The sequence below is a fragment of the Panthera leo genome, chromosome A1 (assembly GCF_018350215.1).
Source record: "Panthera leo isolate Ple1 chromosome A1, P.leo_Ple1_pat1.1, whole genome shotgun sequence".
Classification (NCBI taxonomy): Eukaryota; Metazoa; Chordata; class Mammalia; order Carnivora; family Felidae; genus Panthera; species Panthera leo.
This window is the reverse complement of record NC_056679.1, coordinates 45918882-45942044: the sequence shown is the minus strand read 5'-3', so window position 1 is coordinate 45942044 and position 23163 is coordinate 45918882. Positions and strand designations below refer to the sequence as shown.

The window sequence follows — 23163 nt, the reverse complement described above, 5'->3', positions numbered from 1 at the left end:
TGTTTATTATCTGTATAACACTGAGTGTGTAAATTAAACTTTTTGATTTTTGGCATTCTAATATGTAAAACATAGACAATGATCATAATATCTACCTCACAGAGTTGTTATGGAATTAAGTGAATTAATGTATGTAAAGAACTTAGAACGTGCTTGGTAGAGGCTAAATGCTAAAAGACTTTGCTATTTTCACAATTATGTACAAATTTAATGTAATAATACCTGCAATAGTATTCATTTTGGTAAAAAAATAAACGTGATTTGGATCTTAAAATTGTTTTAAGCCAATGATTTTTTTTCCAGATGTGACACATGCTATTTCTTTTAGCATGTTTTAAGCTGGAAAATGCAAATTATATTTACCAGATTTTCCAAGGCATTTAAAAAATTCATGACAGAGTGTGAATTTCAATATTTATGTCAATTTAAATAATATGGTTTGGGGACATTTATTTGCAGCCACATATTCAGTATGATTATTTATCTCTTTGCAAATCAAATAAAAGATAAACTAGTTATTCTTGACTCATTTAAGATGGAAGTGTTAGAGTGTCTTAATTTTTTATTATATTTTGGCAAATTTCTCTTAATATGGTTTGTACTTTCATATAGTGTGGAGCAACTTCAGACTCTTCTAATTCATATATAATCATACTCGAGAGATAGTAAATCTCCACTTAAGCTTACTAATTACACCTATAAAACCATGAATGATGGCTACAAATTATTGGATCTGACTCTCACTCTCTATTTATTTCTCCCTGGGAGAAAGAGCACTGGATGGGGAGATTTTAGACCATAAATTATTCCCATACATAATCAGGTTTGGTGTGTTTAACTTTGATTCCATACTATGGTGTTATATTAACTTATGAAATTCCCATATTAACAGATTAAGAGCTAATTATTTGATTTTCATGATGAAATGATATTTACTTATCATTATAATTTCAGTGTCTTTATTTTTTCTTAATGACTTTTACTGATTAATATAGTTCTAGGTCTATTTTCTTTCAAGTTATCATAGTCTTTTGACTGCTTTTTATAAATTATCCAGCAATGTTAAATGAAATGTCTCAGTGAGCCATTATCTCTAGATAAACTGTTAGGAATGGAGAAAAAATTCACAAATGAGAAGAAGATTAGATGTAAGACAATGGGAACAGAAAGTATATTCCTCTGCAAAACCCAACAGATGGTTCTGGGTTCTAGTCAACTGTTGCCGAAGCGGGACCATAAACTCAGTACTACTATATTTCTTTCCTGAGGGAACTTTATGTAAAAGTATAGATTTTTTAAAATGCTGTGGAAGTCTGAGTAAGATAAATATTTATTTATGGTCTTTGATAATAGAGAAAAGTTCTCTCAATCCAAAAAAAATCATAGTATGTCAGGTTATGTCAACACATAAACAAAATTAAAAATAACATTTAAGTCACAAGTAAAGAGGGGTTCCTGGGTGGCATAGTTGGTTAAGCATCTGACTCTTGATTTTGGCTCGGGTCATGATCTCAGGGTTTGGTATGTGAGGATCAAGGGATACTCTCTCTTCCTCTCTCTCTGCCCCTCCCCTGCTCACATGCATGTGCTCTCTGTTAAAATAAATAAGCTTAAAAAAAAAGTCTCAAGTAAAGAGAACAGCTCTCCAAGCTTTTTAGATTGAGTGCAATGACTTCCACTAGCTGCTTTGATTTTCGACATACTTTTGAGATAGAATTTTGAGGCCCACTTCCCCATGTTTCTTCAAATTTTTGCAATTCAGATTAATCCCATTGTGTTGGGCACTTAATTGGTATGATATTTGCAAAGGATTAGAAATGCCCAATTATTTATTTTGCAAATTCTAATTATACTACTTAAATTATTAGAATGAGAAACATTTCAAGAATTGCAAAAGGTACTTCAATGTAAAAGGTTGATGAATTATATACTATAGCTCATAGGCTATATTTCACTAAGAAATACAATTCTGGTTAATATATCTCCAAGACTCAATAAGTGAAAAGAGTGAAGTAAACATGGTATATAAAAAGAAAAACGTTAATGGCATGGCATTTATATGATTATGATGTATCTTTTGGAATGAATTTCTTATAATTCTTATTTTTCCTGAATGGGATATAGTTGAGATTTGTGATATATTTGCACTAACTTTCCAAGGGTTACCAGTAGCAGAATCAAACTAGGGCCCTAAAAAACTATTTCTACATGTCATATTATTCCACTATTTGTAGAAGTCCTACAATGAGATTTTAAAATGCAGACAAGGGGTGCCTGGGTGGCTCAGTCCTTTGAGCCTTTGACTCTTGATTTCACCTTTGGTCATGATCTCACAGTTTGGTTCCTTATTTTGAGCCCTGCATGGGGCTCTGTGCTGACAGCATGGAGCCTGCTTGGGATTCTGTCTCTCCCTCTCTCTCTGTTCCTCCCCTGCTCACACTCATGTGCTCTCTCTCTCTCTCTCTCTCTCACTCTTAAATACACTTAAAAAAAAAGATTTAAAATGCATGCAAAATTTAACTAGTGGCTTATTGCTTTTTGTTACACCTACTAATATAGCAAATGAAGGCAGTGAATCCATTGCACTGAATTGATTGATTGCACTGGCTTTCGAAAAGTTACCCGTGTCAAATCATCAACAGTCCCCAACAGACTCAATGGGGTGGCTCAATCCCCAACAGACTATCCATCCAAAAGTGTAAAGACACTAAAGAATATGAGCTCTCATGTTAACAGGTGATCAAATCTCATTTTGATACAAAGCTGGGAACAGGATTTAGCTTAGTTTCCACATTCTCTCATCTCATAATATCACATCCATGATAAAGTCTCAACTAATTCCAAAAATATTGATAGCATTTATCTACATAGCAAAAATGTTATGATAATTAATGGTTGAGTTGTTATAAATAAACATACCGAAATTAGGTCAATATTTTTAGGATGTTTATAGACTTAAGTTTCAGTATAGCTAGATTTTTGTGTTTTGTTTTTGTTAAGTCACATATGAATTGATTTCTAAGTTAATGATTAAATATTTAGTTGGTGTAATTGTCCATTTTGATCTCAAACGCAGTTCTTGGTTGCCTTGCTTTGAAAGGTATTTCAATATATGATTCTATTCCTTTGTGAGAAAATTGGAACACAGACATTTCTTTAAACCCAGCAATTCACCTAGAAAGGCTGTGAATTATCACAACTCAATAGGCTCCTTTTGCAAGTTGTTTTTACAAAACAAAGGAAATACAAAAACACTTCCAATTATTTTTTTAATGTTAAATTTTATAGCCAACAAAGTGGTGAAATTTTATGTCATTCTTCCGAAGCTTTTATATTTTAACACTTTCAGGGTGTAATATTAGGAACCAAGTATACATGCAATTTTAGCAACATTTAATGGATCAATGACAGTTTAGATTACTGAGCCTTGAAATCAATGACTTTGATTATTGTTTTTAACTATTGCAGCATGTATGATTTCTGAATGAAATGAGTTAGCAATGTGACAAACATATGAATATATAAAACTAGACATTTTTAAATCATTTTTTGTGCTAATTTTAATTTCAGTTTCTTCTCTACTGTGGTTTTTGTCTTCTCCCTCTCTAACCAGTAACTGGAGGTACACATTTTCATATGGTTAGGCTAATCAGTAAATAAATACAGAATACAAACAAGGAAAGTTACGGAGACTCCAAGATCACAAATTTAAATCTTAATGAAACCTTAGAACTTCTATTCTCATCCCTTTAAAATAAATACGTGTCACCTCCTGTCTCTTCTTAAAACCCTTCTGACCACTGCAACTGCTATGAAATCTTCACTGCAGTATGGAATGGAAAAACCATAGATGAACATGCTTCTCCAACATGGCTTCTAGACTGATATCAATGTCTTCTTCTGAGAATCATCTCATGAACAGTTTGGGAAAACAAAGCTTAAAAATGGCCATCTGTGAAAAATGAATGTCATTTAAAAATATATATCTTCTTGAATTTTCGAAGTTCATTTTTAATACTCTAAAGACTCTAAAAGTCCTATGTTAAAGTTGATATATTTCACTTAAAAGTCAAATTAGCATTTCCTAAAATCATCTGATTACAAAACCTTTTTATTGAATTAAAAATAATATTTCATGGAATGAACTTTGGCAAACTGTCTCTGGTAACTAATTCTTGGTAAATCTATCTGTTGTAACCAATTCACTTTAACAAATGCTTATACACCAAGTGCTGGGGCTATTTAAAAAATGAAAACACATGATATCGTTTCTAGATAGTTGACCTAGTGAGATATAGAGATACATAAATAATTCTAGTAAAATATGCCTTGAGTTAATACTTTTTGATAAAGCTGTGGGTGTCCAGGTATTGCTCAGAGGTGGTAGGAATAAAATCAAATTTTAGTTATATAGAAATATGAAATATTTACACATTAAATTTGTATAGGAAACCAGGAATCACTTTAACAAATCAAAATATAGTCAAATCATATACCCACGTGTATGTCTCTGTATCTAAAAACTAACATACTCTATAAACATTCTAGGTAGTCATACTTTGAAGTTTTTCCAATAGGACTTATTTTTAACTTTGTTGTTTATAAGGACTCACTAGTACACTTTTGGGAAGCTGTATTCAAGGCCTAAAATTAATTTAACAGATTGAACCTGAAATTTAGAAAATGTTATTGTTTTTCCCTTAAGATATAAAAGATCTATCATTCTCTTCTAAAGAAGTACGGCTTTGATCTAGTGCTTCTGAAATGTAAACAAAAGTACTTGCAGAACATAAACAAACCAATTAATTCCAATTGGTGATTGGTAACGATTCATTTAAGTCTACATATGTAAGTCTAAATCTTCTGAGTAGCCATATTATTGACATATTTTATATAATTTTCTCAAATGGGAGATACATAAATATTATGCTTGCTTCTGAGTATGGCATTAAACAGATACCGAAATAATATTTAGGCATATTTATCTGTTTTCCTTTGTTTTGCACCTGGTCCCCCTTGTTTTATATCTGAAATAAATAAAATATAAATGAAAAAGAAAATAAATTTTCTCGTTAAGCACTTCATTGGTATTATTACTGCACAATAATATGAAAAAATCTGGTCCCCTTTGTTTTATACCTGAAATTAACATATTAAGTCCTAAGTCCAATATAAACATTGCATGGGAAGTGTTGGTCTAGAATAAGAATAAAGAAGAATGTAATGAACTCAGAAGTCAGGTAATGAGAATTCGAGTTCTGGTGTTGTGCAAGGAATAAGAGGAAGTGAGCAGTGAAGGACAAGGGGAAAACAACATATGACTTCAGAAACAGTGGTTGGTAATTCGTATTTATGAGTCCCTTTTGTTTTGTCCCCCTCCGTGTTTTTATATTATTTTCGCTTCCCTTCCCTTATGTTCATCTGTTTTGTCTCTTAAAGTCCACACATGAGTAAAGTCATATGATTTTTGTCTTTCTCTGACTAATTTCACGTAGCATAATACCCGCCAGTTTCATCCACGTAGTTGCAAATGGCAAGATTTCATTCTTTTTGATTGTAATTCGAAGTAGGTAGTCAGGGAAAGAGATCCAGGTCATTGGGGGCATTTAGATAGAGTTGTAAAGTAAGCATCCAGGTGAATGTGAAGCTGGAGCGTGGGTATGAGGTAGTTTGAACATGAGGACCAGACAAGAGATACAGCTTTGGACACCATTAAAGCCTTATGTTGAAAATGTAGAATCTCTTTGCTTAATCTTGATATTGTCATTCTTTTAGAGTGTCAAGCCACCTCTCCAAGAAAAGGCTACTATAAAGAGTAACAAATGCAACATTAGGAAGGAAAGAATGCTCAAATGACTGAGTTAATACATTTCTCTACCATCCTTATTTGTAATGAATGACCTAATAGTTTTTTTTTAATAGAGAAAACATAAAGTAGCTTTCTTTTTTTTTTTTTTAATGGCAGTCAGAAAGGATGGATTACTCAGCGTTGAATTTTGTCCATTATAGTGAATGTAATAAAACTGGGACCAAAAAAATTACAGTGCTAGATTACGTACATAAAATTAGAATAGAGAATGCTAAAAATACGTAGTGGTATATTAGATAACTCATATTTTGACTTATTTATTTTGCATCTTTGTTGATTCTGCAGATTTTACCTATGACAAACTGTCAATTCAACTCTTGCATTAAGAGACATGTATTTTTCATGATATTGTTTCATATGGCAATATGTTGGATATCAGTCCTTTCAAGTAATCAAACTACATTGAATAGAGTCATAAACAAAAAAGCAACAATAATTTACTCTCATTGTTAGCTTTCCCTCTGATGCATACATATTCTTTGCAATCATTTGAACAGTATAATACATTCTTATTTTGATGAAGGGAAAAGTAAAAATTACACTTATTCTTTGGACTTGGTAAGTAAGTAAAAAAATGTTCATGTAAGAGTGTTTTGGATTATCAAAACCAAGTGTGTGTTACACCAAAATAATACTTGTCCTGCAGTATATTTTTAAGCTTTAGGAGCATCATGAGTTTTCAATACGTAAAGCATTTGGTAATAAAGCCATCAAGTGTCTGGTTAGAGTTGAAGCATTGAAAGAATTCTCATCCGACCACTGAAGTAGCAAAAAACCAACCTGTTAAAGAGAGCTGTTAAAATGAGCTCTTCATACAGACACCAAAATGCTATTACGGTGGGAAAACAGACAGTATTTATTAATCAAGTCTTACAAGTTAATATCCTTAAGGCTTACAAATAGGTTTCCTTAAAAAGAGGTAGAACTGAGGTTTGCCCAATGGAAATTAATCAAGGATATTAAGATAAAATTAGGCATTTTTGGCTGAGCAATTTGGTATTATCTAAGTGTAACTGTGAATTAGCCCTAAAAAAATAACCTATAGTTTCTCTGATGGGAAAATAAAGATTTTACTATAAAGCAGTTTTGACATAAGCCTAGATGAGTTCCTTAAATTCATAATGCTTCTAGAAGTCTAACCTTAATTCAGGATATAATGATCTACATGGTGACATATAAGTTAATTTTATTCATGTCACAATTGGTAGTGATGGGAAAATAAGGAAATACTGACAGTGGCCACAGCCACAAGCTATTAATTGTGATGGAACTAGTGGCCTGTGTTACCATGACCCAGGGCAGAATTTGACACTAGGCATGAAATATACATATATCAGCATTTATCTTCTTCTTAAATATATGCACATTTATTACATTATACTTTAAATGTTTATTTGTAGACTTTTTTGTGTTTATTTTTTGAAATCGAATTAAAGAAATTTGACAATCTCATGGAATTTAATATATGCTGAGAACAAATTGGAACTTAAACATAAATTGTAAGTCAGTCCAGAGTGCTCAAATGTGTCCTGAAATTCTTTGTGTCTAGAGACAGAGGCGATTCATAAAATGTAAAGTTATCTATTAGCATTGCATATTTTTGTGATAGCACATTTTGTCGTTTTTGTTTGTTTTCTCATTGTTTTCCACTTTAGAAAGCATTTAGTGGCTTACGTTTGTCATTGTTTGTGGCTGGTTTTGTTGATATTTCCTGATCAGTTTGCAAAAAGAATTATGTCTGTTTCCTTGGGAAGCATGCAGTATGATAAACAACAGTTTCGAATATTGCAAGATACCAGGTTTAATCAAAATTGAACTTAGCCCATCACCACTACTGAATCAAAAGTTTGGAGGGACATTAAAAAGGTTGTCTGGTTTCTTCTTCAATCTCGTATCTTTCCAAGTGCCTTTAATAGAGAGATCTAGAATCTTTTTTGTTTCTTTTGGTCCTTTTTCTTTTTTGGTAATTTGTTAAATGGTAATAGCTTCAGCAGTATGGAGCTTTACAATTTCCTGGGATGGTTGGTTCTGTCACATTGGGTCAACTATTTGATACAATGACTATTATTCTGAGACAAGTTTGTTACAAGAATTAGACTATTGACAATTATCATTTTTATTTCTGAGGCCACCATACATCATGAAATAAGATCATCAATCTTTAAGGAAAACCTATTTTTCATTCCCAGTAAATCAAATTGCCCTAAGGTAATATAAGTAAAGTTACTTCTACTTAACAGAGTATATACATATTTAATGTGTATTTATATATATATATATGGATATGGATATACATATATACAATATTGAGTTTTAAAAGGCTAAACAAATCCTCTAAAGATGTAAAAATATTCTGCAGTATAGAATAATCCATTTCATTAGTAGCAAGTCAGAGTTTTTTAAAAATTAGTTTGGTGTTGTAAGACAATATTGTACTGGCAAACATGCAGGTTGGTTCTGCTATTTCTCTGAAGTATAGGCAACCTTCCAAGAGAACTCACAAAGTGGCATTTGGCCTGGTGAATTCAAAATGACCCAGAGTTGGGTTATCAATCTTTTCTGTGTTCCAGAAGAAAGCAAACTGAGGTACTATACTAAAACACTGTAAGTCACAGAACCAAAGTATTTATTTGTGACATTGACCAGCACATCTTCCTTGTAAAGCAAGGAGTATTAATTATGCACTGTGGCACAGCATATTATTTCTAAACCTCGTGGTTTACAACATTTATTATCTCGAGAGAATTTGGGAATAGCTTAGTTGGGTCATCTGCTTTGAGGTCTCTCCCAGGCTACAATAAGATGTTGGAAGGGGCTGCAGTTTTCTCTAGACTCAACTAAGGCAGGATCCACTTCCAAGCTTTCTCACATGGCTGTTGGCATGCCTCCTGTCTTCAAGAGTGTTGGATCGAGGGCCTCGGTTCCCTTGTTGGCTATTGGCCAGAGGCCACCATCAGCTCTTTGCCACAAGGACTTTCCATAGAGCAATTCAGTACACAGCAACCTGCTTCAGTAGATCGAGCAAGTGAAAAGATCCAGAGAGAGAAAGAGAGAGAGCCTGCCAGCAGGAAGAAAGTCGGTTTTTATGACCTAATCTTGGAAGTGACTTTCCTTTACTTTTGCCATATTCTCTTCATCAGAAGCAAGTCCCTAGGTAGAGCCCACACTTAAAGGAGACAGGGACCACACAAGTATGAGAATATTAGGAGGCAGGATGAATTATTGGCCATCTTAATAGATTCCTATCAAAGTGACTATGCATGCAGAAAATAAGATTGTCACATTATCTGGCAAGATTGGGATTGGAACAAGGAGTATTATATAATCAAATATTTTATGGACGCAAAAACATATCTAAAGGTAGATCAGATGTGTACCTCAATCTTTAAAGGGAACTTTATCCCTGGTAGGTGCTTTCATGAGCATTTGTAAAACTTGCCAGATTAACTGCTTTCTCTAGGCTACATTTCTAGACAAACACTCTTATCGATTTTCACATTCTTTCTTTAGGTATGATCATTCTGTCAACACATTTTCTTGTCTGTTTGTTAGTCTGTCTCTTTAATATAATTTTACACTTCTCTGGGTTGATCTTTTGTGGGTTAATTTTGAAATTTAGTGCCTTTAAGGTTTACATTATTTAATAATTCTTGTATAACATGTTACTGTTCTTACCCACCTACTGTCTAAATAACAGTTGATAATTCTATTAGATAAGATATAAAGAAAAGCTGTTCTCCACAAAAGTGTCATTTCTTTCATTAAAATAGTTCTCATATTTATTTAAAAAATTTGAGACTTTGTCATGTAAGGTTGTCATTTGTCAAGTTTAGCACTAGACCCATATTTTGGTTCAGATTGTATAAATGTGTTAAATAAAGCTCTAGAGATTTAGAGCTTAATTCACTTACAGGTGCTTCCCTAAACAAATATAACTTTATTAAAATAGCTTATTTAGTCATGCTAGAGAAAATGGGAAAAAATAGTAACTGTTAAACTTCTAAAAGAAAGATGATTTTTCCCTCCAAACTTAAACTCACTAGGGTCTGCAAGCGCTGTTCTTCTGTCACCTTTTTTCCCCCAGAGATAACACGTAAGTTTATTCTGAAAAGTTTATTCACTGAGGGTTTTGACTGTGTCTTGCAATTCTGAAGGATACAAATGATTGGTTTAAAAGACCCATTTCTCTTTCCTTCAATATCTTATTTTATCAAATAAAATCACTTTTTTTCCTACTTTCTGTTTTAATTAAGCATAGTAGATAATTTATCCACTCATCCTTCAGGTTCAGATATGCCCTCAAATGATTATTTCCTTACATACCTGTGTCTTAGTCTTTATTCCAGAAATGAATAGAAGAATGGAGAAAGTAATGAGAGATTTTTACTGTGCTTTACTTTGCTGAAGTTGGGAGGTCTCACCTTCCAAATCAGGACAAGGTAACCTAAGTACAAAGCACCCCATTCTCACTTGCTGGTACATTAACCACTGTGATGGTTTCCCACTTCTTACTAATGAATGCTTAATTAGAACACACACACACACACACACACACACACACACACACACACAAATACTTTACCAAAGTAGACCTACCAGCAATATAATTTTTCTTTGTTTACAGAAACAAAACTTTAAAGATGTTTGTGTTCTCCTTTTTTTTTTGTTTTTCATAAACTTTAAAAAAATAAACTGTGTTTCAAACACAGCTAATCAGAACAGTACTTTCCTTATACCAACAAATGCACATTAGATGCATAATCCTAACAGGTAATACAGTTAAGCAGACTTCATAAACTTCACAATTGTAAATTTACAATTAAAACATAATGGACCAATAGACCAGAATCCAGCTTATGTCCACACCCTCAGTCCAGTAGGTTTCATGAAACTGAATCTGGTGTTTGGGGGAACTCTATTAACAAAATCACTAAGTGTCGTCTTACTATCTAATACTTGAATAGGATTTCTCAAAAGCCTAGTTGTTAAGCAGAAAATATTTACTATGAGAATACTCTCTACATAATCAGTGAAATAGTATATGTGGATAGTGGAGAGTGTATATCCTCAATGAGTTATTAACAAATAGCTGGTATCAGTGAAGTGTTAAAACTTTGTATCATTTAGACAAACTATTTTATTTATTTAACTTGTATTTGAAAGGAAACCATACTTTCAGAAAAATTTTAAAAAACTATTAAAACTCTCGTATGTCCTTTACCAAGATTCATCTATTGTTGATACTTTGTCTCATGTGCTTTATAATTATTTCTATTTGTATAGTATTTTCTGAAGGATTTGAGAATAAATTGTAAACATCGTGGCCCTTTACCTGCTATATTTACCCATACATAGGAAGTATTTACTAAAAATAAGGGTGTTCTCTTATACATAAACACAGTATAATTATCATCTCAGTGAATACTTCATTGACACATTACTCTTATTTGATCTGATGTTGAAATTCTAATTTTGTGCTTTGACCCAGTCATGTCCTTTATAGCATTTTTACAGCATTACTGAATCCAAATTAGTATCACATATTCTATTTAGTTGTTATTTCCTCTTTAGTCTCCTTGATCTTGAGCTCTTCCTTGGACTTTAAAAAATTTATAAAATTGACATTTGGAAGAATACAGTCTTAATAGAATGTTTATCATTTTCATCTGATAGTTCCTCATGAGTAGGCTCAGCTTATATATTCTAAGCCAATATACCACCCACATGAGACTGTATTTTTCTCAAGGTATGCATTCAGGGGCATATGATTTTCCCCTCATTTTGTGATCTTAATTTGATAGTTCTCTCCAGATTCCAGGCAATGTTCAAGTTACTAGAAATACACAACATCATATGGTATGTTATCTGTTATTAAGGATATTATAGCCAGAGTTTAATCAATTTCTCTAGGATAGTGAAGCTTTTTTAAAAATTTTTTTAGAAAAAGTTTACTTATTTATTTTGAAAGAAAGAGAAAGGGTGCGAGAGTGAGAGGGAGGGAGAGAGAGAACCCCAAGCAGTCCCCACACTGTCAGCACAGAGGCCGACATAAGGCTTGAACCCATGGACCATGAGGCTTGAACTCACGAACTCTACGATCTTGACCTGAGCCAAAATCAGGGGTCTGACACATAACTATTTGAGCCACCCGAGTGCCCCTAGGATAGCGAAGCTTTTTAAGTGTTGGCATAGTAAAAGCAACTTGAGGGGACAAGTTTGAATCCTATGACTCGCAGCTGTAACAACACTTAGGTTCTAGTAATACAATATATGGGATCCAAACCCTCTCCATGAGTATAGGCTGATTATTCATGGTTAAAACATTTTGTCAGAGGGATGATTTCTTAACATTAAGTACAGAATGGCCTGTTCCCTGTTGCATAGATAAGCAGCAGACAATTGATGATGATGATTTTTTAATCAATTTTGTTTAGTTGTGGTCATGGAGGTATGGTTTTAAGAACATTGAGCTCCTACATAGATATCAGTTAATGGAACCACAGGGTCCAGATTTCTACCCCAACTGGGGAAGATTCTTGAGTTGCAGAATAAAAGACCTTTAGCATCCAGTAAAGCAGCATTATCTTAATCTCTGATAACAAATTCTTCTTTGTCCACAGAGAGCATCAACATCATCACTGAGCCTAAAATTCAGGCAGAGCCTATTCTTTAAGATACAGACAGCAAGAATGTCACTTCTCAGAGGAAATGAAATATTTTAAGCTGATCTAGCCATTTGGGAAAGTATTTTGCCTAGGGCTGGAGTTGACTAAATAACTTCAAGCCAGCGGAGATTAACCATAGTTATCTGTAGATCTTCAGATGCCTTCCCTGCATATTTTCAGCCCAGCTTTCATTACTGGTTTGTCTATTTAGCATCCTATTTAGAAAGGATGTTGTGAGTAGACCAGCTTGCCCAATGATGATCCTTTCTAGCCACACAAAACCTACAGTCCATTTCTACCTGCTTCAAGTTGTTGAATTGCCAAAGTTTGGGTCCCTCCTTGATTCTTGTGCTTACCTAAAGTCTGATACAAAATTCCTTCACAAGGAATGGACAGAGTTTCCCTTTTATTATCTTTGACTAAAGCTTAGTTACCTTTCAATCTATATATTATAGCTTTAGATGATCTTCTAAGAACATGTTTTAAACTAGACTGCGGTCTGTCATTTACTTTCTTCTTTGAAGGAAACTGAGAAATATATAAAAGCAGTTTTTGATTGTACTTTTTTGTCATTTTTTAAAATGTTTGTTTATTTTTGAGAGAGGGGGAGAGAGAAAGAGAAAGGGCATAGAGAAAGGGAGGAAGAGGTTCCAAAACGGGCTCCACGCTGAGAGCAGAGAGCCCAGTGTGGGGCTGGAACTCAGGAACTCTTGAGATCATGACCTGAGCCGAATCCAGAAGCTTAACCAACTGAGCCACACAGGCGCCCCTTGTCATCACTATTAACTACAATCAAGAGCTTTACTTCATACTAGCCTAGTAATAAACATGATATTATCTGCTCTGATTTCTAATGAGCTGGGCCATATTGTTTCTTTAGGTAGCATATTACCTACAGCTTGTACTAGTATATCTGGCTTGTATAGACAGAATACACTTGTTGCAGTGCTCTTGTATACACAGCCCATGCCCACTCTCTAGAATAGCACTAGGTACTTATGCAGAAAGCATTCCAAAAGGATCTGGGGTCTAGTTCTCTCTCACTTTGACCCAACTCTGTGGGCCTTACGTTATGCAGCCATAACCCCGAGTTACATAAAATTCAAAATCTGATGTAAATTTTTCAGTTTTTACTCTTTAATTATATTTGAATACAACCTTCAATATAACTTCTGGAAATTTCTTGGACCGTTAGTTAACTGCTTTTCATGAGAAGAAATGATATTTACTCAGAATCCTCTCATAAAAGGGCCTCTGCTGAGCATCAATCTCTCTTAAAATATTTCTCATGTAAATGTAGACTTTGTGTCTCTGCTTCTTTGCTTTAGCAGTCGCAGAATGTTCTTACTCTAAATATAAAGTTATAAAAAAAAGCAAGAAACAATATTTTCTTTAATTAGCTTCTTCCTTTGGGGGTTTTAGAAGAGGGGTTATGACTTGACAAAGATCCTTCCCATCTGTTCCTGTTTGTTTGCTTTTATTTTGACTTCCTCTCGTTGTCTTATCAAATATCACATGAATCATTAACATTTGTTTTCATCACTTGTTTTGGTTTCTCTTACTTTGTATGATTAAGACATGATGTTGAGAGAGGCTCAGGGCTAATATTAACCTAATAGTCTTTAAGTAAATATTAAAGTTTCTGGATACATGATCTTATATGTTTGCCTCTGTCATGTTAATATTTTCCTCAGCTCTGGAGTAGTGAGATATGTGTACATACAACTGTTTTGTGAAAGCAGCAAATTTTGTTAGATTACAGGTGTCTGGATATAAGTTTTGAAAAAAATAGATGCCATTTTTAATAAAGCTACTTCCTAACAGGAAATGTAATTTATTAAGCCCTTTGTGCAAAAAAAACATGTAAGAGATCCTTGTGGATATTTGCAAGGGAGTTCTATTCAAAACTAGAATATATATCTATTTGCACGTTATACAATACCTTTCACTAGCAGACTCCCTTTTTCATACAATGAAAGAATTGGATTTCTGGTGTCACCCAACTAAGCAATTTGAAATTGTTCCAACTTGTATGCTATCTTCTAGTATAAAATCTTATTATATAATGTCATTGTTATTGAACAAGTTTTGTTAGTTTTAAAAATAAATGATCAAGCTATTCGATACTCTAACTTTAGAATATATGTAGAAATAAAGCGAAATTCTATGTCTGTCTATATGTATTAGATATTTCCAATAACTACATATAATAATACCTGCAAAAACATTATATCAAGACAGTAAAATTAATACATGAACACAAAACAAACCAAAATTGGAAATTTTGTGACAGATTCCCTATTTCTTCCTCAACCACAGCAAATAATACATTTAATGGTATATACTATCTGCTTAATGATCTGATCTGATGGCTTCAACTTTACTATTAAAACCTGAGACCCATTTTTACAAGGAATTTTTAAAAATTTAACTCATTATCTATAGAGCTAAATCTTCATTGTAACGATAAATATCATACAAAACTTTACACCTGCAGTAAACTATTCTGTGATGTAGATAATTTCTTACACACCAAATTATAGCTGTAAGCATCAAATCACAATGAACTTTGGAACTATTAGGAATTTGTAATTTAAATCGTTTCATTCACTCCCTACTCCCCAATGCTCTTAATTAGAACAGACTTTTTAATTAAGTACTCCCATGCACAAAGTGTAGCTTGATGATTTTTCTGTCATATCAAACTCCCATACAAAAGCAAATAATCATAGTGTTAAAGGAGGATTTTTTTTTAAATCAAACCATCAGAATTCTAGTTCTTGTTTCAATTTATTCAGTTGAAATTCTGCACACCAAAAGAAAGACCCTGTCTTGGGGAATACAACGAGGAATAGATCCACAAGGCAGGAAGGCTGATGGTACTGAGATTCAATCTCTTAACTCTACAAGTCAGAGACATTGTATTTCCTCCAGTGAGGGTCCAATTGCTTATTAAAGGGAAGCGACATAGTGGAATGGATGTGAAATTTGGATTCACACAAATATCAAATCACTACTTGCAAGCTCTGTGAAAATGTGCAAGAGACTTAAGTTTTTCAAGCTTAGTAGCCTACTTTTAAAAGGTACTGAGAAGACCTATTATGTTCAGTTGTTGGGAAGTTTAGAGTTAAAATCTGTAAGTGCCTTGAACACAAGTGCTCAGAAAATATTAACTATGCTAATAATAATCATCATTTCCTTTATTGCTAATTTAGGTGATCTTAAAGAAAAGCTCTCATCCATTCGAGATATCAAGGAATAATTGTTTGGTAAACCTGGCGCAGCATCAGGAAGAAACAGAAAACTATCTTTCCATGGTCACCACGTGTAGAAATAGATAAATACAATATGAGAAAGGGTGGATAGGTGTGAGGTTATCTAGTTAGAAGGTGAGTAGAATGCACAAAGGGCAGCCCTTAAAACAAAATATATAAATTAGACCTCTGAGTTTGCAGATCAAACCACACACCTCTGCATAACAAGGTCTTAGCTGTGGAAGTACTCCAGCAATCATAATGACCTTCATTTGGTAGCTCGTTTTTGTAGGGCCTTCTCTATGGCCCCATGGCTTTGTGTGCTGTTTCAAGACTCAAGGAAGGGAAGTATTGAAACCATTATTATATAACATAAAAACATAGTCAGTTTGAATTATGGGCCCATATATCTTTCCTAGCACCCTCACCATTCTACTTTCACTCAGGTGGTTTGTTATCAAAAGCCTGAGATAGACCTGTGGTCCCATAATTCAGAGGCCTGTTGTTAGCTCTCTGGGTACATAACACGTGGGGCTGTTTGCTGTGGATTGCAGACCAGTTTAACTTCTCTGGAACAATATAAAATTAGTTAAAACTTTTTTTTTCCTTACAGACTTTGAATTATCTGTAAGTATGTTTCAATAAATGTGACAAAATCATAAAGTAGAACTGATTTGAAAGTTAAGCTTTGCAGGCAAAAGGAGAGTGAGTTACTCTTCAGGGTCTGTCTTTGCCTGGTGTATATCTGCTTCCAGTTAATTCTAAGGCAGATAATCTCTGAGGCCTACGTATTATTTAATCATGAAACTGCCTTAACTGTGGCAGGTGGGGTCTGTTTTATAGCTGGCATCTTTAATGCTTGATGCATTTGTCCATCTGTTAGGAATATTAGTCAAAAATGCAAGGAGTCATTTATTAAAAATGGAATTATAGTAGATCAGATACTGAGCACATAAATATAATGGATATAATTTTTATAAATATATTTCGTATATGATCTATGGTAAAGATGCTTACAAAATAATTATTTCTTTTATACTTTTAAATGAATATAGTTTAATTTTAAAATTAATTTCAGAGGTGCCTGGGTGGCTCAGTCAGTTAAGTGCCCAACTCTTGATCTCAGCTCAGGTTATGATCTCATAGTCCTTTGGATCAAGCCCTGCATCAGGCTCTGTGCTGATGGCGTGGAGCCTGCTTGGGATTCTCTCTCTCTCTCTCTCTCTCTCTGCCCCTCCTCATCTTGTGTCCGTGCTCTCTCTCTCAAAATAAATAAATAAAATTGAAAAGAAAGTTTCAAAAAATAAAAATAAATAAAATTTGGTTTCAGATAGACTTTAAAATTTTTATCCTGGGGGCACCTGGCTGACTCAGTTGATAAAGCATACACCTCTTGATCCTGGAGTCATATGTTCAAGCCCCACATGGGGCATGGAATCTACTTTAAAAAGATAAAAAAATAAGAAATAAATTTCTAGCATGCCAAAGATAATTATTTTTGTTATGTTAATATATTGATTCATTTCCCCAAAAGTTTAACATGTGGGATTGCTTTAAACTTTTAAGGCAAGCATCATGCTGAACACTATCATTCTAATACTGATGGGAGTAATACTGATGGGCTGCTGCTTGTGTGGATCTCACCATGTAGTAGGCTCCCAAATGCAACTTCCAAGTGAGTCAAGTATTATGGATTTAATTCCTAGGATGTTTGTACTGGAGAATAAATAGGAGCTCTGTGTTTAGAGAAGTTCCATAGAAGAGAGCAGGAAGGGAATCAGGGAAGGAGGAAGTACTTATCTTCTAGGTTTCTGAAAAGAAGAACAGGACTAAATACTCCAACACAGCACAGAGCTTGGTGTGTCATAGAATGCACAAGAGAGTCACGGTCATGGAGTGAGGAGAGAATGGTAACAGATAAGATTAGAGAGGAAAATACTAGATATTTGAATTCGGAGGAAGTTGAGAATGTCTCTTGTCCAAATATCTAATGCTGGAATGCTAGGAAACATTGTGTTTTTTTGTTTGTTTTGTTTTGTGTTTCCTTAAAGTAAGAATGAGAACGATACTCTCAACATAATTGACTACATACCAGAAATGATGAGATAGCTAAAAGGAGAAAGTAGGGATAAAGTAATTAAAGGCTAAGAATTAGAAACTTTGGTAAAAATATTAGTACTCTGCTTTTTAGGTTGCTTCTGAATCCTCTATTGCTAGATTTTTATAAAATGTATGTTGCTTTATGTAGTAAAAAATCATTAGGATCAAAGTTATCTTTAAAAAGGTCCAATTGTGGGGCGCCTGGGTGGCTCAGTCAGTTAAGTGTCCGACTTCGACTCAGGTCATGATCTCACAGTTTGTGAGTTCTAGCCCTGCATCAGGCTCTGTGCTGACAGCTCAGAACCTGGAGCCTGCTTCGGATTCTGTGTCTCCTCTCTCTGCCCCTCCCATGCTCATGCTCTGTCTCTCTCTGTTTCTCAATAGTAAATAAAAAAACTTAAAAAAAAATAAAAGTGTCCAATTGTTAGCCACATTGTACTAAGTATATGAAAGGCTGAAATTTTAGCTTGTTTTATAATACCAAGTTTATTCAGATTATTTACAAAGTAATTATTAGAAACTCCTGCTAAACTGAAACTAGAAAGTTGCATATATATATATATATATAATGTGTATATAGATGGTATATTTATGTATGATGTAAGTGAGAAAATTAGTTTTGTCTCAGAGGTGGCTGTAATCGAGCCAAGCAAACAGAAGAAATCACACCATGTTCCATGCAAAAACAATAAATATTTTATAATCTGTTAATATAGTACTGTCATATCCTTACTTAGAAAGAAATTTTCATCAAAATGTTATGGTTTTGATATTGGTATTTGATTAATATTTGATTTAGGAAATTTCTATATTTGCTGTAATAGTGTAATAGCTACTTCTGAGTTATAGTAATATTTAGTATTAATGAAAGATTATCATTACAGGCCAGGAGGTAAAATGTTTTTAGACAGCATATCTAGGAGGATTATCCAGCATAGTTTTGTATGCCTTTAAGTCATTGTTCAAAAATAGTGTTCAGTTGGATTAATAATATATTTGCATTGGTGAATCTCAGATTATATCATATATCCAAATGTGTATGCTACTTATGGGGAACAGACAGTCATTGTCATTATTATATGTTTCATATATTAAAGTTTGCTGATACATGATTATTGATTGATTATTTAGAGACTTCCAAGTAAATATTATTATTAAAGTTTAACTGGATTGATTTTACAGAGGCAGCCAATACTTGATACACCTTATTAGAAATTAGCAAGTATGGGGTGTGGGGGGTGGTACCTGGGTGACTCAGTCAGTTTATGTGTCAACTCTTGATTTTGGTTCAGGTCATGATCTCATGGTTTGTGGGATTGAACCCCACTTTGGACTCAGTGCTGACAGCATGGGACCTGCTTGGGATTCACTTTCCCTCTCTCTCTGCCCCTCCCTGTCTTGCTTGGGTGTGAGCACGCACACATGCTCTCTCTCTCTCTTACTCTAAATAAATAAATAAATAATAGATAAATAACAAAAAAAAAAATAGCCAGTATGAGAGTAATCTCACGGACATTCTTTTGCATGTTGCTGAAGGCAAATGGTGGATTTTATTTTATTTATTTATTTTTTTAAACATTTTTTAACGTTTATTTATTTTTGAGACAGAGAGAGACAGAGCTTGAACGGGGGAGGGGCAGAGAGAGAGGGAGACACAGGATCCGAAACAGGCTCCAGGCTCTGAGCTGTCAGCCCAGAGCCCGACGCGGGGCTGGAGCTCACGGACCACAAGATCATGACCTGAGCCGAAGTCAGACGCTTAATCGACTGAGCCAGGCAAATGGTGGATTTTAAATGATAACAGTATAATAAGTTAAATATGTATTTATATTTATGTGATTTATTTATTTCAATATCTATTTTGTGTAAATCTCACAGAACCTGTCTCTGATTCATTCATTCATTCATTCAACACATGTTTATTGAACATGTGCCAGGTTATTGGGATGTATCAATGAACAAAACAGAGTCTGTGACATCTGAGAGGTACAACTGACAATTTAGGCTAAAATAAAACATAGTAGGGCTGTAGAAATTTGGGCACACCAATATTTCTAAGTAAAAAACTAACATTGGTTTTAAGTTCCTTACTGATTACTATGTCTACTACAGGTCATGTGAGAGAATGCAATTAGCTTAGTGTTAAAGATGAGGATCTGCAAATATTTGGACTATATATTTATATTTGCTGGATTTAGTGTAGGTGATTTCTGTTTCCTTATATTTCAGCTTTTGAAGTTATCAGTCATTTTGCAAACATTTACATGGCAATATGCATCTTTAAAAATGGTTGGAAAATTTTCAGATTACCTTCTACTGTAGGTCTTAAAACTTGGAATTTAGATATATTTTCTATAAATACAGTAAAACTTTGGTTTGTGAGCGTTATTCATTTCGGAAACATACTTGTAATCCAAAGCACTCGTATATCAAAGCGAATTTCAAGAACCTTTGCCTCATATGTGATCATGTGACGTTCAGTGTCACATACTACTGGTATTGTAAGACATCACTCATTTATCAAGTTAAAATTTATTAGAAATGTTTGCTGGTCATGTAGAACACTTGCAGAACAGGTCACTCGCAATCCAAGGTTTCACTATACATCCAAAGTTTAGTCCACACCACAATGTTGGCAGTTTAGAGGGTGTTACAGTTGAGAAATGAGTTTACATTTTGTTTTTTTTTTCCTCTGGATTTTTAATTTCCCGTTTCTTATTTTGCTTCATTCAAATGTGTTTATTGAATGTGTCCAATATTTGACTTGCTTTTCTTTTTCCACATGACTGTGAGTTTCTCAGTTGGTAAAAGTTGAGTAATGTATTTCCATCTTACCATTTAATTATTTGGTTAATTTCATTTCAAGGAGGAAAGACTATATAGCTCATTGATAGTGATGAAATAACCTAGGTGGCTTTCATATAAATAGCAACAAATGTGCACAATTGTTACATTACATGGTATATTTAACAACACTGCTAAGGAGTATGATGGGAGCTTAGTTTTTCTTGATGGAGATACACCTGAGTGCATTCAGAGAGGCTTTGTTTCTGCAAGCTTGGAGGAAGTAATTGTCATTCAACAGAAATCAACTAGCTTTGCATATGAGTAACACACACACACACACACACACACACACACACTCTTATTTATTTTCTGAGTGCTCTGGAACTGATATCAAAATAGCAAATATATATTTATGAGAAACTGTATTCTTTTTGATCACATAAACTCCATGTAATTTCGAAATTAACATTGAGAATATGTGAAAAAATGTTACTTCCTAAACAAATGAAGATAGAATAAGATACACAAATTTTATAGCAGCCTACTTAGTTATTATATTCACATTTGTCTCCCAAATGTCATGTAATTAATTATTTTTTATTGTTCATTTTTAGATGGAAGACTGTATTTGAAAACTACTGTCATGTACTGAATCTTTCCTGTTGAAGAAATTCCATGTTATAGTAAAGAACTTTGCAGACATTCGTCATTTGAAAGTTCAGAAAAAATAAAGTCCTTTTACGGGAACTTCCTCAATTTTGTGTATTAATGTTCTTTAAAAGTTTAAGTATTCTACAAAGTTTCCTCCATTGATTTTCACCTGTGGTTCATACCAGAGACCTGAGAATGTTTGTAAATGTACAAGTATCAACTTCTTACAGTTAATAACTGCAACTTTGCTGCTGGACACTTGTATACTGAGTTAAAGACAGGTCTGAATAAGACCTAGCTTTGTTTTTTTTAATGGAATGAACCATTTTCTTCCTCTGAAAATTCTGTATCTGAGCACATCAAGAGACTCTTGTAGCAGTGGTCACCCAGACTTACAGAATTATGTCCTCCAGAAACCAGCAAGAACACTTGGAAATGAACTTGTAGGGGGCATAGAGGATTCCTAAAAAAAAAAAAAAAAAAACAACAAAACAAAACAAAAAAAAAAACAAAAAAAACACAAAAAACACAAAAAAATCAATAAATCAAAGAGTAATATTCTATTACATTTGATTTTAAACTAATTGTGGGTTTTCTCCTGAAGATTTTTTTCACATATTCCAAAAGACCAACAAATGGATGTTGACAACAACCCAGTGAAATAACATTTTGCATATCTGAAAAGAAGCATTGAATATAAGCCAAAAGGTTTCACTGAAGGTCTTTTTTCTTAAAAAAAAAAATGTAACATGTTTTCATTCCAAACTGGTAGTGGTATATAGAATTTAAAATAATAATGATGCTTCTTATTCAAACTGTTGGTCACATGTACAGTATATAAACATAAAACATACAAGGAAGGTATTATGTATGCAGTAGTATACTAGAGTTTAGGAAAATGAGAATTTTAGAAAATATGTTTTGTCACCCTGTTAGTCAGAAAGACATCTTTCTGGTTTTAACGCATGCAGGCATGTAAATATTTGTCTGGAGTCACAGTATTAATGAATGAGATCTTAAGCATCTGGTGACATCAGAACTCTGTGTCAGCCACTTTTATTTGTATATTGAACCCTAGTTAGTGCCCCAAACTGCACTATTGAGAATGGATTGTGGCTGAACAGTAAATCAAAACACCAGAAATATTTTTATATGTTAATGTCATATTATGTTAATGTTGCTGAAAAACAAAACCTAACAAACCCTTGATGTATCAGTCCAATACCATGTAGCGCTGAGTGATAAAGTTAAAATGTGTTGTGCTTCCCCCCCCCGGTCAGAGGGAAGGGTGCCTATGTGTTATTTTCACTGTCTTTTTGAAAGTTACAGTATGTGTTTTCACTTTTGTGCAGATAACTGGAAGTAAAGCTGCAAACAGTGCTTATTACCCACTGAAGTTACCTTCTCTTTGTTTTTACTAATCTGGAGTTACACCTTTAAAGACTGATATTATGAATCAGTACAGTCACTGTACATTTTATGATTTTGCTGTCATCTTAAGATTTTATGATCATAACATTATTTATTACCATAAATAGCAAAATCCTAAATGTCCAAGAAAACTAGCTTAAAAATGTTTAAAGATAGTTCCAATTCGGTATTAATTATTCGGTGAAGAAAAATTAACACCGTAGATACTCTGGCACTAAGCTTCTATAGTTTTTAGGTCTTCCTTGCAATACTGGGACATATTTCTTTTGTGTAGTTCACTATTAACCAGCTGAGTCCATTTTTTAATACAATAATAAAGTTATGTATACAGTTCCTATTTTAGCTTGCTTGAAAGGGAGCAATATTTTTATTTAAAATACTGTTAGTAAATGCTTTGTAGAAACTT

The 23163-nt window shown here is 33.6% G+C and overlaps 1 protein-coding gene across 2 annotated transcripts in view; it reads left to right on the top strand.

Moving 5' to 3' along the window:
- DACH1 (dachshund family transcription factor 1) overlaps positions 1-21431 on the top strand; it is a 429942-nt gene extending 408511 nt beyond the window's left edge. For both annotated transcript variants that reach the window (XM_042927656.1, XM_042927663.1), the window contains one exon: positions 21290-21431. In XM_042927656.1, coding sequence (XP_042783590.1) covers positions 21290-21327 — 38 coding nt within the window. In that variant the 3' untranslated portion in view covers positions 21328-21431. The remainder of the gene's footprint in view (positions 1-21289) is intronic.
- The last annotated feature ends 1732 nt before the right edge of the window (positions 21432-23163 follow it).